This window comes from Halictus rubicundus, chromosome 12 (assembly GCF_050948215.1).
Source record: "Halictus rubicundus isolate RS-2024b chromosome 12, iyHalRubi1_principal, whole genome shotgun sequence".
NCBI lineage: Eukaryota > Metazoa > Arthropoda > Insecta > Hymenoptera > Halictidae > Halictus > Halictus rubicundus.
This window is the reverse complement of record NC_135160.1, coordinates 9,257,444-9,275,318: the sequence shown is the minus strand read 5'-3', so window position 1 is coordinate 9,275,318 and position 17,875 is coordinate 9,257,444. Positions and strand designations below refer to the sequence as shown.

Here is a 17,875-nt window from a genome sequence, read left to right as displayed (position 1 = left end):
ACCGGACGATAGGGCTTGGAACGAACGCTCGGACACACTTACTGACACACACCTCCTTCTGCTCCACTAGGAGAGCAGTACCGGGCAGTCGGTCGAATTTTCCCCGATGGAATTGAGCGCCCTAGTGGGGACGCCAGCCGCCCCGAACATACCGGCGGAAGAGGGCGAGGGGATGGTCGGTGTCCCAGGGGAGGAGCCCTTCGACACGTTGGACACGTTCCTGCGGGAACTGCAAGCCGACCTGGCGGAGGCAAGCCAGCCCACGTCCACCACGTCCTCCGTTGCCTCGTGCAGGCGGCAGAGGTACAACATCGCGGCCGCCAACCCCTTGCTAGCGGGTGAGTATCTTAAAACGTATAGAGCCCCTTAAATATACATCATCACGCACGAATGTCTTTTTTTTCCCGTGGGGTAGAAAAACTAGCAGCTCCATCGTCGCAAGCATCGCCAGTCTCCATCCCCTACGCAACGAGGGCGGAGATCAAGACGGAGAACATTCAGCCGGAAACCAGCAAAGGTAGGCTTCACACGTGCGATATTCACTGCTGTTGGCGGGTTGCATATTCTCAGGGGTCGCTCTACACATCCTGCAACGGTAACTCGATTTCATACGGTCCCTGTATTACCGACCGAACCCGTTAGCAACGACTACCCACTTTACCGATCGCCGGAGCTGGCAGTACTCCAGCCTTACCTACTAGTCGGTACAGTAGAATACCTGTCGGTCAATGACCGACCGAGAAGAATCAGTTACCTTCAGATGACAACAAGAATAACAGAGTCTTGCTACGGACGCGCCCGAACTACTCGCGGCATGCGAGCAATGCCGATTCGCTACTCCGAAAGGGAAACCGGCCAAGGCCTCGCGAATCGCGACCAGACATCCGCGTTAGCAATAATTGCGCCTGCGTTCTTGCGTCGAAGCGAAAAAAAGGCAGGCGGCGGCTCGGTGTGCGGCGTGCATACTGCATACGTACGTGCACCGGTCGCGGACGGGCACACGTGCACGCGGTGGCCCAATTCTTACAATTTACAGCCGTGTCGTAACACGGCCGTACTACGCGCATACGCGATTTCGCGATTGCTCGCGAGTCCGCGCCGAGGAGGAACGCGTTTCGCGACCTTAAAGGTTCGAACATTATGCGAGAGACGCTCCGGGTTTTGCTTCTAATTCGTTGCCCGTTGTTAGACGTCGCGCTTCCACAACGTACCTGCCGTCGGCGACGACGACGGGCTAGCGTCCTCGTCGCGTGTACGAGACACCGCTCGAGTGCTAACGACCTTTTGTAGGCCGCGCGAGACGCTTGGCCTTTAACCCGGCCGTTTAAAACGTTCACGAGCTTTTTACGTTCGCCGATGCTCGACGATAACAAACGCCGATAAGCCGGCTCGCTACAACTATACGACGTTCCTCGAGGAACGTCCTTCGACTATTCGTTGCCGGTCGAAGAGTACGCGAGGAAATGAGGGTGCTATGTCTTTACCATTAATTAATTCTACACCCTAACATTTGCAATATTCTCCTGCATAACGCGGTCAAAAATCTGTTTTCAATGATTCTATATGTGCCTTTTAAATATAGAGAATACTGTATACCCCAATTTTCCTAATTCGCTTCCGCGAATTTTCTAAGGCCCCTTCGGTACTCGATAAGAACGTGGGACAATTGTTTAGACTATATTGCACGCAGTATTTCGCTAGTACCGATGCTGCAATGTAAACGTAACGCGTTGCAAACGGGATTTATCTGCTCTCGAAGGATTCGCGAAGTTTCTGGACTCGGGAGAATCCGATCGCAGTCCGCGGACAATTACGTGCCGTTAGAACGCGAATCAGAATGGGTGCTCGCCGTTGTTCTTTTCACATTTTTAGAAAGCGGTTGGAAAGTGAGAGACCGAACTTTCTAGCAAATACTATTATAAATACAGATTAGACCGAGTCTTCGGACGAAATATCGACCGAAACGACTTCAGCCGTTTTCGGTTTCCACTCGCCCTAGCGGGACCGGGGGATCTGCATCGTTCCCGCGCCGTAAAACTCTGTTACTCCGTCCCAGCGAAACTGAAATCAAATTCTGTTTGTTCTGCTACCGACGTTTTACTGGCCGAACACGAGCGCACTCGTGTTTTCACGTTCCAACATTGTTGAAACGAAAAGTCTACGAACAAAGTTCGAGAGCGATATTAGGTCTCTCTAAGAGTGTTTTAAATATTCTTAATTATCTTAGATCGACCTGTTCGCTGAGCTGGAATATTCATTTTTACTATTCTTAATTTTCTGTTGCTACTTTTCTACCGCACCGCTGTTCGTATCGTTCTTGTTAAGAATATGTAGCTGAACCAGATTCAAAGTGTAATTTCTACTTGCATAAATACTGTTATTAACTCTCGCAATTTTTTTCTTGAAAATACATGGACAAAGTTAGACTACTCTCGCCTACGTTTCTATTTATTACATATGAATTACGATGCACGTGATAGTGAATGTGCAGAGACGAACGTGCCTGAGAATCGACGGAAATTTTCATGCTCGGCTGGGAGATTCCAAACGACAAAGACACCATCTCGGATGCAAAAGTCGTGAATGCGACCAAACACGAATTCCCGAACGAATCGCGTCCTCTGCTCAGTCTGCAGCGGCGAAAGAGAAAAGAACTGGCTCGTTGCTTCTGCCCGAGTGTCTCGTGTCTTCGACACGCGTCACTTTCGCCGTGTGCATCCTGCGTAACCGGCAAAAAGTGGATTTTCACGTAGAACCGGCGCGACGCGGCGGCTCGTCGATCGTCTCGCGATCCATCATCCGGTGTGTAAGCGCCGCGAAAAATGGGACGCCGGTCAATTTCCCACGTTCTCTGGCTCTCGAACACGATCGAACGTACCGTGAAACGCTTATACGCACAACCTGGGCACCTCCCCCTGCCTTCCCGATTCACCGCACTGTAAACGTAATCGCGATTATCGTCGGCCGAGAGGAGGATCGAGTTTCGATCGCGCGAAAACGCCGCGCCGCGCCGCGCCGGATAATGCACGCGTTTCTTTACCCCCTGTTGCATCCAGCTGCGCGACTCCGCTGCACTTGTCGCTACCCTCGTTCCCTTGACCCTCTTCAAACACATAAATTCTCTCTCCCTTCCACTTTCTCTCTCTTTCTCTCTCTCTCTCTCCCTCTCTCTCTCTCTCTCTCTGTCTCTCGCTCTCTCTTTCCCTCGTTTCTCTTCTCCCCTCCGAGTGCTTCCGTCTCATGACACTCGGGTTGGGGCCCTACGGAAATAGATTCGAGACCCGGCGTCTTGTCTCTCTCCCTCTCTCTCTCCCTCTCTCTCCCCTTTCTCTCGATCTTCCTCGTTCCACCGCGCGTCCCTCGCAGCTACTCGTTTCTACTTCTGACTCGAGGAAAAACAGGTGCGGCGAATCGATATAGCAGCGTGCACGCGTATCGATGCGTCTTCCTGCCTAAAGCACTGTAGACGATACACTATCGATTACGGTCTTAATTCCCGCAAGTTATAGCAAAATTCAGAAATAAATTCCCGAGTACGTCGCTCGACGACACGTCCGGAAATGTCCGTCGTTAACCCCTTGCACTGTAACAACGAGATGAAGATTTCGAACGGAGTTTACAGTGTTTACTCGATATATGTCCCAAATATCTAGCCGATAAGAGTCCCAGAACTATCCCCACTGCGGTCCGCTGTTTACACTCCTCGAGGTCACTCGAGTTTCGCTGCCCTTTTCCACGTTCGGCAGTGCATCAAAGAACAGCAGAGGTCCGTGTTTTGGACGTATATCGAGTAGATACTCTACAAGCATTTTTATATATGGCATACATGGAAGCAGAAGCATATTTAACGTAAGCATTCTGTAAATCTAAAATTTCCTACTTCTTCTGAGCAGTTATATTCCTCCGAGTCAGTGCGGTGTATTGGTCCGGGAGGGTTAAACGTGCTCGGGAGGAAAATAAATGTTTATTTCGCTCGGGTTTGTTGCAATTCAGATTTTGCATGCAGATTTGCTGTCCAGCGGTACAGGGTGCTCTGAAAATCATGCGGTAGATCAGATCGGGCTTCGAACGAGATTTCATTGTCGGGGCTGGGACAGAAAGGGGGTTCGGTTTCGAGGGTCGAAACGAATCGGAACGTGCCGAAACGAGACGAAACGAGACGGGTCGAGACGGGCACGCGAAGCGTCGAATTACGCGGAATCGCGTGTAACCGTTGGCCGTGTTCGAGGGATCCTGGATCGTTGGGTAATCGGCTTCCTCGTATTGCCACACACGGTGCCACGGCGCGTATGCCGTGTTCCGTCCCCGTTCCACCTTTTCCCCGTCGTGTTCTCTCCTCTCGTCTCTCTCTCTCTTTCTCTCTCTCTCTCTCTCTGTCTCTCTATCTCTCTCTGTCTCGCTCTCGCTCGCTCTCCGGTCCGTTTCCAGTCCGATAGCAGCGTTTGAAAGTGAAGTCAAGATGGCCACGTTAAAGACATCGAAGCCGTTCCACGTCCGTGTGCTAGGTATCCGCGTGTGGAAACGAGGCTCGCGCACCCATACACCCACGTGTTTCCTCGCGTTGCGCGCGCGATACGCGTTTGCCAAGCGCGTACGTTTTCGTGCGTGCACACTCGCTCCTGGCCGGCGATAGTGCAGCCACGTAACGAGAGTGTTGACATTTTCTGCAATCGGGTCAGGGCCCTCTGCCCGAGCACCAAGGCATTACCTATAACCCCTCCCGAGGCGATACTCGATACTCGCCGAGAGCCGACTTCGGGCTTCCAAGCGATTTTCCTCGCGGAAAACCACGGACGCGCGGGAAAACGGAATTTCCCGAATCGGGGAACGGTCGTCGAATTGTAGGGAACGTCTCGGAAAATGGGAATCGGGAAAATGGGAAATTTTCGTACCGGAAATGGCGATCGAAGTGTTCCGTGACACACGGAGTCCTTGCTGGTTCGAACACGTGTACGTTGTTTAACACTTTGATCGCCAAACTAGAAACCCCCAAAATTCCATACAATCAAAGTAAGTTATTTAATGAAATAAAAATTGAGAAAAATTAAATGTATGATACCGAGTAGTCCTCCAACTTTCTTGCATATTACAGATCCTAATCAAGTTTGGTACAACGAATATATCAACGTAAAAATTAATTTTAAAATCTGCACAAATAATTCCGTCACCCACATACGGGTGACGTGGCATTCAACGTGTTAAACAATTTTTCCCGATACGCAACCCACCTTGAGCTCCTGGAGCAAAGTCCTTCCTAGACCGCGGATTTTATGCATTTGTTTAAAAAAATTAATAGACCAGACACAAAACCGGTAGATATGATCGAAGAATTTACAAATACTAATGGCGGATTTTTAGTTAGAGTAAAAATGATTTTGCATAAAAATCCGCCGTCTACTTATCATTTTATCGCGGTTTCAATGATAAGTGTACCTTCAGACGTCTCGCCACTGAAATTAGTCGTTTCACTGCTAATTACAGACGACCAAATGATTTATATTAGTTAGCTTTTGTAATCTTTAAGCGGCTTATCTTTATGCATAATAAAAATATTCCGCCTGAATTGCACAAAACGGAGTGAAATAGGTTGTCATTCGTAATGTGTTCAATAGGTTGAAAACAATACTTTCGTCGTAAAGGCATAAAATCCGCTGTCTACTGATCGAATAAATGTTAACCCTTTGAGAACAAGAGTGGCTATATCTTCGACACTAGGTCCGTGTATTTAATTTTACAAATTAACCCAACTAATTTAATTATTGTAGCAACGAAGGATTAGTATATTGATCTATTCATGTCACCGAAGACTTTGATATAGAATTTAGTTTCCCGAGAAAAATACTTTCAATATTCTAACACACCCTCGTCTGCGAGGTAAGCTTGCGCGTCGCGACGGAAACTTTGGCGACGACCTAAAAAAGTCCGTTCGCTCGCGCTTTTTGATTCGAGGAGAAATTTTCCTGGCCCGTAGCTCGTGTCTGGTGCAATCCGACATCAACGAGGAAACAGATCTTGCCGGTAACCCATTCGAAGACAATCGTGGAAATGGAACGGCGATATTGTGTGCAGGTCTGGTCGCGGTGAGTCACAGTGCACGGGGCTCCTTTTCCTCTTTCCTCGCGAAAGGATTAAGCCGTGCGCGCGGCCGGGACGCTTCGCAGCATCCGTCCTTAGAAATCATTCTTCTTTTCTTTTGTGTGTTTTTTTTCTACTTTCACGCGTAGAGCCTCTTCTCTCCGCTCGAGCTCATCTGGAGCGCCGGTTTCCATCGTGGAAGGGAAAGTAAACGTCGTTTTTCCCCTCGATGAAAACAGCCTCGCGCTCCCCTCTGGGCCGCCGGCGGAGCGAGAAAAAATATTCTTTTCGAAAACCGGAGACGCGGAAGCCGCGGCGGAGAGAAACTCGCGCTTTCGTATTCCCTTCCGATTTCACCGCCGCCCGAAAATCTTGGAACAATATTTGCCAGGCTCCTCGAGAGCTACTCGAGAGTTCGCCAATTTCTTTCGGCGTATCCGCGGCGCTTCGAAGCGGATTCCGTGAACCACCTGTTGGAAATCCAACGGAGCGTTCCTGTTCCCACGGAACGGATTCTGGTCCCAGCTGAAAGCATTTGTCGGCTTTCGACCCTGTTCGATTCGATCCGATTTCACTAGATTCGCGAAAATGCTGCCGCGGTGAATGTTGCGAGAATTGCCCCGTGGGGCGCTGTTGGCTCCTGAAGCCACGCCTACTTCTGTTTCTCGCACACCCCTTGCTCCCGCGGGCAACCCAGAGAGCTCCCAGGGCAAAGAGCGCTCATAGTCGACCACTGCGATGTTAACACTGTCGCAGTAAATTGAGAAATTAATGAAATAATTACCGGGTTAATCTAAACGGATACGCACGAAACACGAAAAACGCGAATCAGCGTCTCGAGTCATCAGCGTTTAGAAAACAGAAGGCAATTACCGTTCGCAATGTGTTAACGATGTTTTGTACAATTAAAGCTTACAGGTCGGTAATTATGTACATGGAATGCTAATCTGGATGCTAATGCTAGTTAATTAGGTGGTTTCGTAGAGGTACTTGCTTCTTCGCGCGCCAGCTCCTAAAATAACGAACCCCCTGCTCGCTCCCACCGGCCAGGGAAGCCAGAAGTTCCAGAAACCCGAAAAGACAGCCTGCAGATTCCCTGCCGGAAGAAGATCACGCTCAAAGGGACTGTCAAGGAAGTCCCCGACGTAAACAGTGTAGCGGAATCTTCTGAAAACCGGAGCCGCCGCACGTGTTCACAGTTAATGCCCGCTCTGACTACCCCCTCGCCGTCTTAACTGTCTCGGAATTTCCTTTTTGTCAACCCTTCTGACCCGATCCTCGGGGTGCACACCTGTCGCTGCCTTCCTGTCGTACTAATTGAAGTCTCACCTCTTTATTTTCCAGCTGGTAGCGCTAGTGAAGTACTCCAGCCGCGTTGGAAATTTGTCCTATTTGTTCCTACTTTCGGCGCGGTCACGAGAAAGTAGGAGTCCTACACGATCTATGTCACAGCTCGGTCCCGAGGAATTTACTGTACTTATTTGTCCCTTATTCTGATTGTGATGGAGCTGCTTGTGACATTACGCACAAGAATCCGCAGTCTATTATTTCTAATACATTTGGAGAAGTTTTAGGTTTATTTTCATCTATTTTAATTTTAATTTAGTTTGCCCTCCGTTCTGATTTGAGTCGTCTATGAAATTGGAAATTTCCACTAATTTGCCCCCCCCCCCCATTCTGTTGTTTATGAAATTGCCGATGAAACTGCATTCTACCAGCGATGCGTCTGGGTTTAATTTTATTAAATTTAAGTCTATTTTAATTTTAATTTAATTTCCCCTCCGTTCTGATTTGAGTCGTCTATGAAATTGGGAATTTCCACTAATTTGCCCCCCATTCTGTTGTTTATGAAATTGCCGATGAAACTGCATTCTACCAGCGATGCGTGTGGGTTTAATTCCATTAAATTTAAGTCTATTTCAATTTTAATTTATTTCCTCCTCGTTCTGATTTGAATAGAGTCGTCTATGAAATTGGGAATCTCCACTAATTTTCCCCCTCTTCTGTTTATGAAATTGCCGATGAAACTGCATTCTACCAGCGATCCACGTGGGTTTAATTCTGTTAAATTTAAGTCTATTTTAATTTTAATTTATTTCCTCCTCGTTGTGATTTGAATAGAGTCGTCTATGAAATTTGGAATTTCCACTAATTTTCCCCCTCTTCTGCTTATGAAATTGCCGATGAAACTGCATTCTACCAGGGATGCGTGTGGGTTTAAACTCTCGATTGAAGTTCCAACAGCTCACGCTGAAAAGTTCAAGAGCAGAAGATTCGTAGGGCTCGAAGGGTCAACGATCCCCGGAGTGTTCGGGAAAATCGGGCGAACAACATCGGCGTAGGATCGGTTTCCCAGCCGACAGTCCGTAGAATCGAGTTCGGCCGTCGTTCCTCCGGCAACGCTCGAATCTCACCGCGGAAATCTCCAAGGTCCGTTCATTGTGTCGATACGATACTTCCTTCCCTCTTTATTCGACGATAAAACGCGGCGGAGCCGACAATGCGATTGGCGGCACGCTCGGTATAATTAAGCGCGAAGGACACGCGGGTCGGTAACTTAATTCCCACGAGCGTGCGTACGAGTACGCGAGTGTGAGTACGGGTACGACCAGTGCGAGTGTGAGTGCGAGTACGAACGGCTTCTGGCCGTACATGTTCAACAGACTGCTTCGCTGCTCGCCTGCGTTTCCACGCAATTTCCACGGACAATCTTCCGACGTTTTTCGCAACAGCAATTAGAAATGGCTTGCGGGTGTCGGGGATCCCACAAGAATAACCCCTTTAGTCTGCTGCACACTTTCCAAGGTCCGGCTGCGAACATCCGCGAACATATGCGATTTTTTCAGACAATTATTCACCTCCGACGGCGAAACTCCTCGGGTCTATTTGAACTCACAAGGTTAAAAATCGATATTTCATTACAGAACTTGGGCTGATTAAATTGAATGACTGCGTGACCAATGGCGACACTAGGAACAGACATAATTACGGATTTGTAAGAAATATTTTCGTAAATGTATTTTCAAAGATTGATAAATGAAGCAGTGAACGGTCCTAAGCAACAATTTTATAGTTGTGAACAGAGTCTGCAGTTCAGAGATTGAAATAAATATCCTAATTAGACTGCGGATTTTATGCATTTGTGGCAAAAATGAGTGGATGCAGTTTAAAAATTGTAGAACAGTTTAAATAATTTAGAAAGATCAATATAATATTTTTAACTTGCTAATATTATGAAAGAAAGAATGAAATGTGGTCTGATTCCCGTCTTTTGCAAACGTTGCGGAAGATTTTTATTTTGCCAAAAAATCCGCAGTCTAGTAATAACATCTCCACGATTTTCCGAGGACGCTACAAGAATCGCTGACCCCTTTAGTACTCTGAAAATTTTTCAAAGATCGGCAAAATTCCGTGAAAATTGCGATTTTGAAAATACGGATATCTTGACATATTAAAAATTACTGTACTAATATTGAAACCACTATTTACGTCACTAAATTTTGATCCAAGTAGCTGCGATTAAAGCGGCGATGGATTAAAATAGTGTGAACAAAACAATATTCAATTTCAAATAAGAAATCATTTAGAATGTAACTATCCTAGGTCGGCCTAAATCTTGATTTCGATGTTAACACTAAACCTACCAAGCATTAACAGTGTCTGGTAAATATTGCCTTATAAAAATTGCAACCCTAAATTTATCGAGATTGTTCGCAATTCGATTGTTCGACGACGAAATTTATTCCACTATTTTCCATAAACGAATTTTTATAATTTCAGTAATCGTAAAATATAAAACAAGTAATTTGACCGTGGGAGGTTTAGTGTTAACACTACCGACCTTGATCCGAATAATCGTGTTTCTAATCATTGTTCTGTACCAAAAGGAAGCTTAGAAAATGTTAGACGAAGTTGCAGGGAATGATTTGTTCACGATTGAAATAGTGAACAATTAGCCGTGAAAATAGACTTAGAAAAATTATGAAATAATCGTCGGTAGGTGACGTGTTGAAATCACTGTACAGAGTTCGTTTATCCGGTGGCTCTGTGAGGCGCTTCTCTCACGTCAGTGAATTGGAAAACGAAGATTCGCACAGGGACTGGCCGCCTAACCGTCGACCATAATTCCCAGGACGAAATCGGCGTCTCTGTTGTGGCTCGAATCGACTCTGCTCAGCTCGGCGTAATGATAATCCGTACGCGAGTAGAATAGCTGCGAAAGTAGGCCGATCGAATTCAGTAGCGTTGGAAAATATATAAGCAAAAAAGGAGGGAGGCGAGTGCGTTTAAACGACGACGACGACGACGTCGACGACGACGATCTACGTCGTAGCTACGTCTCCGTGTGTAATCTTTTATCCTTGGAACCTATCCCATATGCCGACAGGTAAACAGTTTCGCAAGAGAATCACGGCAAAGCGAGACTCGGGAATTTCCTTATACTACGCGAGTTGCGGCGCGTGTTGCCGGCGACGACGCACACTCTCGATCGGCTGCGAAATTGGGTTACGGTTACCCAGCTAAACGATCGATCGACCGATCAGCCACTTCTCGATCGGATCGATCGCCTAGCCGAGCGTGGCAGGTGGCCCGCGCCGCGAAACACATACCTAGGTTTCCGGTGACATAATTGAACCGGTCTCTCTGCACCGGCGCTCGCGATCCTCTCGCCACTGTCCGAATTCGACGGCGCGGCCTCGATCGGCTCGTTTCGACCGGTAGCCGTGTCTAATTGCCCCGGTGAAATTGAAACTTCGATCCTCGTTGCGCAACCATATGGCCCACTCGAGATTTTTCGCGAACCGAACCCGTGCGATTGCTCTCTCCTTCGATCGGTGCTCGATCATCGTTACTCAATAATAATTGCGGTGTCTCACCGGTGAAATACAGGCAGCGTAACTGATAACACACTTTAAATCAGAATAAATTTTTAATAAATGGGCCGAAAAACGACAATTTTTCTGCCTAGCTAGACTAGTTTGCTAGATGTAACGAGAGTTTTGGAAAATAGTCAAAGTTTGTTTTCGCAACTTTTTCAGCCGGGCTCGTAACGAAAGTTTAAACAACATCTTCCTCTAACCGCCTCGGACGGCGCACCATTCTCACCACTTCATAATTGATGATGTTTTCGACTATCCTTAATATTTTGGTCGTTCGAACGTTAAGATCGGTGTGTTCCTTTTCTGAGACCGTATGCTAATAGCGTTGCAGGATTTCCCATCGAGAGTTACCGGATTTCGTTGCGTCACTCGCGACCGGCGTAGCCGAGTCGTTTCCATTTTGTTTATTCGTCCGCGTTCGCGGAAGATTCCCGATCTCCCGAGCCGAATCGCGGCGAGTCGATCGTAAATGTCAAAGCGATTGCGTCCACGTTGCAGTGAGAACCAACCTTCCTCGCACGCGTCCACGATACAACGCAATCTCCATGAAAACGCGCACGCGGACTTCGCAACTTTTCCAAGAAGAACAATTCAAAATCCCCTACGGAAAGCGCCGCGTTCAACGAGAAACTCCTTTGGGACCCACTTTAGTCCAAAACTCATTTTCACTGCAATAAATAAAAAAGAAAAGCAACAGAAGGTGAACTAAGGATGCTGTTAAAGAGACTTACTTCAGCTGGACCTTCGAATCCGATTCGAACTTTCAGATTCGTCTGAAAAACGCTTTTCCGAAGAAAAGAACCTTCGGCAGAAGTAAGAGGAAAGACTCGAGACTGACACAACGTGCAATTCGAAGACGGGGGAGTGATTAAGGGCCCGGTCTTCGTAGATTCGCGATAAGGTAGAGTGACTACATTACCGACAAAAAACGGTTTCACGTGTCTCTAGTTTTCGTCCTTAAATAAGAATATTTTGTCGCTGGTAAAGGGCTGATTCGAAAGAGGAAGGTTCAACCTAGTGCGCGCTGGTCAGGAGCTGCCGAGATTATGCAGATATTTGGTAATACAAGCGTTCGAAGTAGGCCAAAAATTGACGATGCGCATGCCGTGGAATCCAAGCATTTTTATGCCATTGGATGAGCTTTCTGGATGAAATAGAGAGCAGCGCGCACTAGAAAATATCTCCAGCTAGAAATTCAGCTATAGTTTGTCTTGATTCTCTGCGAAATAAAGCCTAAAACTTGGAGCACGTTTCTGGGCGTCAGAATTCATAATATCGATAGTGCAGAGCAAAAAATTGTGGCAAGTGTAGTCGCGGACTTAAGACCCGTCGGATCAAGACCAAGACGGATCTTAAGTCTGTGTCTGAAGGCTGTGAATGGAAATTATTAATTAAAAAGTCACGTTCCAGCCCTTAAACAGCAGAGATTCCAGCTGGAGTTTCTGATCAGAATCTTTTCGAAGAGATAGCAAATTCGGTCAAGAGCAACAAAGGGAAACGCGGTTAGCCGTTTCGGAAGAAATCAATTTCCATTTCTCGGCGGAACAAATAATCGTCGTCGCCTGAGAACGCGACGTGTTCCGACATTATCGAGATCCACTCGATCCCTCGATCGGACTCGGCAACCGGGAAAAGCTTCTGAAAATCGAGCTCCCTCGCAGCTGGCATAGTCCTCGAGCCCTGCGATTACCATGAATTCGTAATATCCGGCGCGAGACGTCCGTCAAGCCGCCGTAGACGCGGTTGATGTCAAAGGACCGGTGAAATCGGACGTTCCCTGCGAGATTGATAGGATCTGTAATTGAACGTCCACCTAGCCAGAATTCTGAGGCCCTCCGGGAAAATGTTATTTCCTTATCATTAAGTAATCGATGCGATGTTTCCTCTGCTTTTTTCTGCGTGCCTATTTTCCCCTGGTTTCGCCCCTCTCGTGCTTCGAGCAACGTCGATTAAAAGTGGCTATTCGCTTGGAAGATTGCAGAATTTCGCACGGGTTCTCTGCCGAGATGTTCTTCTGAAGCGGACTTCACCGTGAATTTATTAATTAGAAGCACGCTGGACGAGAGTACTCTACTCGCTTCATCTACCTGTGACACTTTCCCTCTGTTTAATTCGTCGCCCACCGTCACTTTATCTATGCATTATTTTGATCGGTATTATATCTGACCGATCAATTTTCGTGAAAAATGCATTAACCCTCCGCGAACCGGGCGAGGTTAAACTTATCCCAGCGGTTTTTAAAAATCGTTTCTTTTTCAAAGATAAATCTTTATTTTATTTGGATCTGGTTCTATCGTAAACTCGACGAAACTGATTTTATACTAACGATGTATTTGTAGATCGGGGTACAATTATTAACCTCATATAGTTCAGGGTGTAGCTTTTACTCGCCTGAATGGCGGAGAGTTGAATCCGCTGTATAGTTATTGTAAGAGGATGCAAAACGGATTGTAAACCTGCGAAATAAAATTCGTACGAAACATCGAAATACTGCTTCTCCGGTTTTGCAGCCTGGTTTCGCGCGAAGCAGCCCAGTTACCGTGAAACGCGTTCTCCCCGTTTCCGTTTTCATGGGTTTTCGCGTTGCGCGAAACCGTGCGGATTCTACGGTCAGATATCCATAGATCGATGCGCGGGAGAGCATCATTCGCATGATCACGGAGAGACGTACAAAACAAGAGAGAGAGAGAGAGAGAGAGAGAGGGGGGAGAGGGAGACAGATAGAGAAAGAGACGAAGGAGGGGATACGCGTATGGCAACACAACAGTTTAGAGTGAAGTGTTACGTCAGTGAAAGTGTTATGCCAATGTGGGCCGAGGCTAACCTGTGAGCCCTGTCTCCGCGTGTACACGCACTTACACACGCGTCGAATGCGCGCAACAAGCAACGAGCGACGAGGAGAGGAGGAGAAGAGCGCGCGAACGGAGCGGATCGGAGCGGTGCGGATCGGCGACGAACACGGTGTTCGCCGCGGTGTCGGAGACGAAATTCCGTGTCGCTTAATGTTACAGCCCGTAGCCGCGACCGCTGCCACCGATCTGTTCCCTTTCCGATCCTTTCCGATCCCCCCTGGCCCCGCTGTCATGTCGCCTGCCGTCGCGCCGCCGTGCCGTCGATCCGCGGGAAAGGATCGAGAAACTGAACCGAGAGGCGTGCATGTTCGATGACGAGGAGCCGGACCGGACAACTTCTCGACAAAACTCTGGTCCGGTCACACCTTTCACGCTTCCGTTTGCACCCGCGACGAAACGTTTCTATTCGACGTCCCCCAAAGGGAAAAAGGGGAAAAAGTCCCCCAAAGGGGTCATCACGTGACGTCACGGGCCGAGAATTGCCTCGTCAACGTACTGTTCGCGCCTCGGAAGTATCGTGGGACGGCACGAGGGCAAGGGGGCCATTGGTCCGCCTATCCCCACCACTGATGCTCCCCTAGACCCAAAGTTTACGCCTTGACGTCACACGCTACAGTATGTGTGGTCACATTAGCCAATAACTGGACCCGAGTAATCCCATACTCCTTTCGCGGGACTTCTTGTGACGCACGCACTGTTCCAATACTGAGGGTACCTAAACCTAGTGGCAGCTGTGTTGTGGGATTGTGATTGGATCCCCACTATCAGGACAAATCGCGACGTTACTTGGTTAGACTATAGATTTGTGGCGTCACACAGGCTCTTACTATAGCAGATCCTCCACTGTTCATTCCAGAAACCCCCCGATCCGGTAACGACATCTCAGGGTGTATTGGTCATCCAGAGTTTGTTGTCAGGTCATCTTTCTACAGAGAAGATTGTAGGATGTACAGTGTGGGGTTCATCTGCTTCTGGCACTTTCTGTAGATTTTATTCTATGTAAGGTTACACCTATGTAATGTTAACACCTTGACTGCCAAACTAGAAACCTCAAAGATTCCATAAAATTAAAGTAAGTTATTTAATGAAATAAAAATTGGAAAAAATTAAATGTATGATATTGAGTAGTCTTCCAACTTTCTTGTATTTTACAGATCTTAATCTTTGGTAGAATGAATAAATTAACATAAAAATTCATTTTAAAACCTGGATTTGTGATGTCCTGGACGAGTATTGGGGCAACAGGGGGAGTGGTTATTAGGATCTAGATGGTAGTGGGGAGCTGCCAGACGCCAATCGGCCGAAAATTATTTTGGTCGGTGAAGAGTGTTGGGGCAACAGGGGGCGTGGCTATTAGGCTCCAGACGATGGTGGGGAGCTGGTAGGCGCCAATCGGACGTGCGTTTCAATGCCAAGCCGTCTTCTCATCTCTGTCCAATAGCATATCCTGATAAAATGAAGACAGCGGTCGTTCGTCCGACGATATCTCCGCGTACCGAATACTGGTCAGCTTTTATTGTTAGGCGGGTGACTTCTTCGCCGAAGAATGCGCCGTTAAGGATATGATACGTAATCGGGCCCCCAACGTGGGACGCGTGTATCTATCCACCGTGGTCTGGTGTAATCGAGCGCGAGACGATCCTACGATCCAACGATCGCATACGATCCACGTTTCTTCTCTCTTTCTCTCTCTCTTTCTCCTCGTCGGTTAATCCCACGCGACGCGGGTGTCTTTACGCCGTGCTTACGACGCCTATGCATTTTCTATTTTTCTTTTTTTACAATGATCGCTTCCGAACTGTCGTAATTAGACTACATTTCATAAGATCTTGCCGTGCTTTATGCGATCTGCTGTTTCTACGGGTTACTTGTTAACAGACTGTGCATTTTCATACAGACATTCATCTTATTGCTTATTCGAGTGGTTCCACAATAATACAGTATTTTTTAATTTCTCAAATCCCACGCGACGCGAGTGTCTCTACGCCGTGCTTACGACGCCTATGCGTTTTCCATTTTTCTTTTTTTACAATGATCGCTTCCGAACTGTCGTAATTAGACTACATTTCATAAGATCTTGCCGTGCTTTATGCGATCTGCTGTTTCTACGGGTTACTTGTTAACAGACTGTGCGTTTTCATACAGACATTCATCTTATTGCTTATTCGAGTGGTTCAACAATAATACAGTATTTTTTAATTTCTCAAAGGTTTTCACTGTTTCGCATTCGATCTTGGAACACGTTTAATTAGGAGGTCCCCCGCTGTGAGAATCAAAGGAAAACTTTGCAGCGTTCATAAGCGCATACCGAAACGATAGCTGTTGAGTTAGTGGAACTTTCGGAAGATTCGATCGCATCTTCTACGGTCCGAAGGGAAATTTCACTTCGTTAAATCGGATCTCGTGGAACGTAAAGGAGAAATTAGAAGACTTCGTGCGGCCACGCGCGTGCATTAACGGACATGCTGTCGATTTTCGCGTGGAGCTGCAACATTTTTGCGAGAACACCCGTCGTCTGGTAATTGAAACGAGCGTCAGGGAATGAAACGATGGGAAAAGGTTGCAACGGTTCCAGGAACCGATGGGGGTAACAGCGCGACAATTAAGTGGGAAGAAACTCATTGATCGAGCCTGGACCGGCGGCGCGCATACCGATAGTCGCACCGCTTAACACCTCGACGCATTATTTTCAACGGCATAGATCATTCTGGTATTGCTCCCGACTCGAGCGACATCGCTCGAAACGATAAGACAATGTTCGATTTGATGAAATAAAAATTTTACGTGCCAATTACAAGATACCGGGAGCAAATAAAAATGTTCTGCGTCAATTACAAGATAGCGGCAGCAAATAATAATTCTCTACGTCGACTGCAAGATAGTGGAAGCAAATAAAAATTTTCTGCATGAATCGCAAGATACTGGAAGCAAATCAAAATTAATTTGCTGCTTTAATAATTCTAATTAATTGGCAAAAAATGAAAATTGATTTCCTCCTTTAATAATTCTGATCAGTTGACGATAATGCACTGATACTCTTAAATCCTTTTTACCCTTCTACTGTTTCACGTTTCAGCTGCTCGTTTTATGCATTTATGATGAAAATGAATAAAATACAAAACTAGGCAGACGAGAAATGCTTCCGAATATTTGTACGCTATTTTATTAAGAAGATTAGACTGGAAAATACATTTCCAGCGAATTTATACTTATGACACGATTGTCATACTTGGGAAAGGCAATACTTGGGAAATTTTTATTTGGCACAAGGATCCGCAGTCCAGCGATAACGCAGAGAAACGTCTTTGCTCCGACGACAGGCAGCAGGGAAACAACGCTAACGATGCAAACGGGTTAAGGGGTTAATTGACAGTTGGGTCGTAGCCGCGACTGACCGTCACCGGGGCACGAGCCGCGAATCGGAAACGAGCGAAAATAAAATAAAATCGGGGGAGAAGGTGTCCGGTCATTTTCGAGAGATTGAGCGACAGCGGACAATTAAGCGGGGAGAGTCTGCCGTTGGTCTATTAAGCGGGGATTACCGTGCCGACCGGTGACCCACTGGGACTCTTGCCTTTCGTCCGAAGAACCGATCGATACACAGCGACAGGTGAAACAGGTAACCAGAGCGAGACCCGGGAAGAATCCCCGTGGAAATTTCGCGGGAGCGCGCCGGCGAACAGAATTTATTCATGCCGGCCAGTCGCCTAAACGTGACCCGTCTGCTATTCGTGGACACCGTTCAATTATTTTCGTCGGGAATCATCGCTGGCAGATCGTCGCACAGCGAAACGAGGAAAATATCTGGACGGTGCTAATTACCCCTGTTTTTTCCCCCGATTTTTTGACAAAATTGTCTCGCGCGAAGCAGTGTTAATTTTAACACAGTTGCCTGGTCATTTATTTTGCAGCTGCGGCAATTAGGATTCACGTGTATCGCGTGTCCATGTTCTCTCCGACGGTCAAATATAGCTTAACGTCACTAACCATCATTTTATCGATTTAACTAGGCTATAATTCGACTGCGTGAAATCATTTAATGATTACTCTTACGCTGCAAAATGTCCG

At 47.1% G+C, this 17,875-nt stretch overlaps 1 protein-coding gene across 3 annotated transcripts in view; it reads left to right on the top strand.

Annotated features, from left to right (window-relative positions):
• Positions 1-17,875, top strand: part of Eip74ef (Ecdysone-induced protein E74) — a 221,124-nt gene that overhangs the window by 59,469 nt on the left and 143,780 nt on the right. For all 3 annotated transcript variants that reach the window (XM_076797766.1, XM_076797764.1, XM_076797765.1), the window contains exons 3-4: positions 71-338; positions 416-517. In XM_076797766.1, coding sequence (XP_076653881.1) covers positions 71-338; positions 416-517 — 370 coding nt within the window. The remainder of the gene's footprint in view (positions 1-70; positions 339-415; positions 518-17,875) is intronic.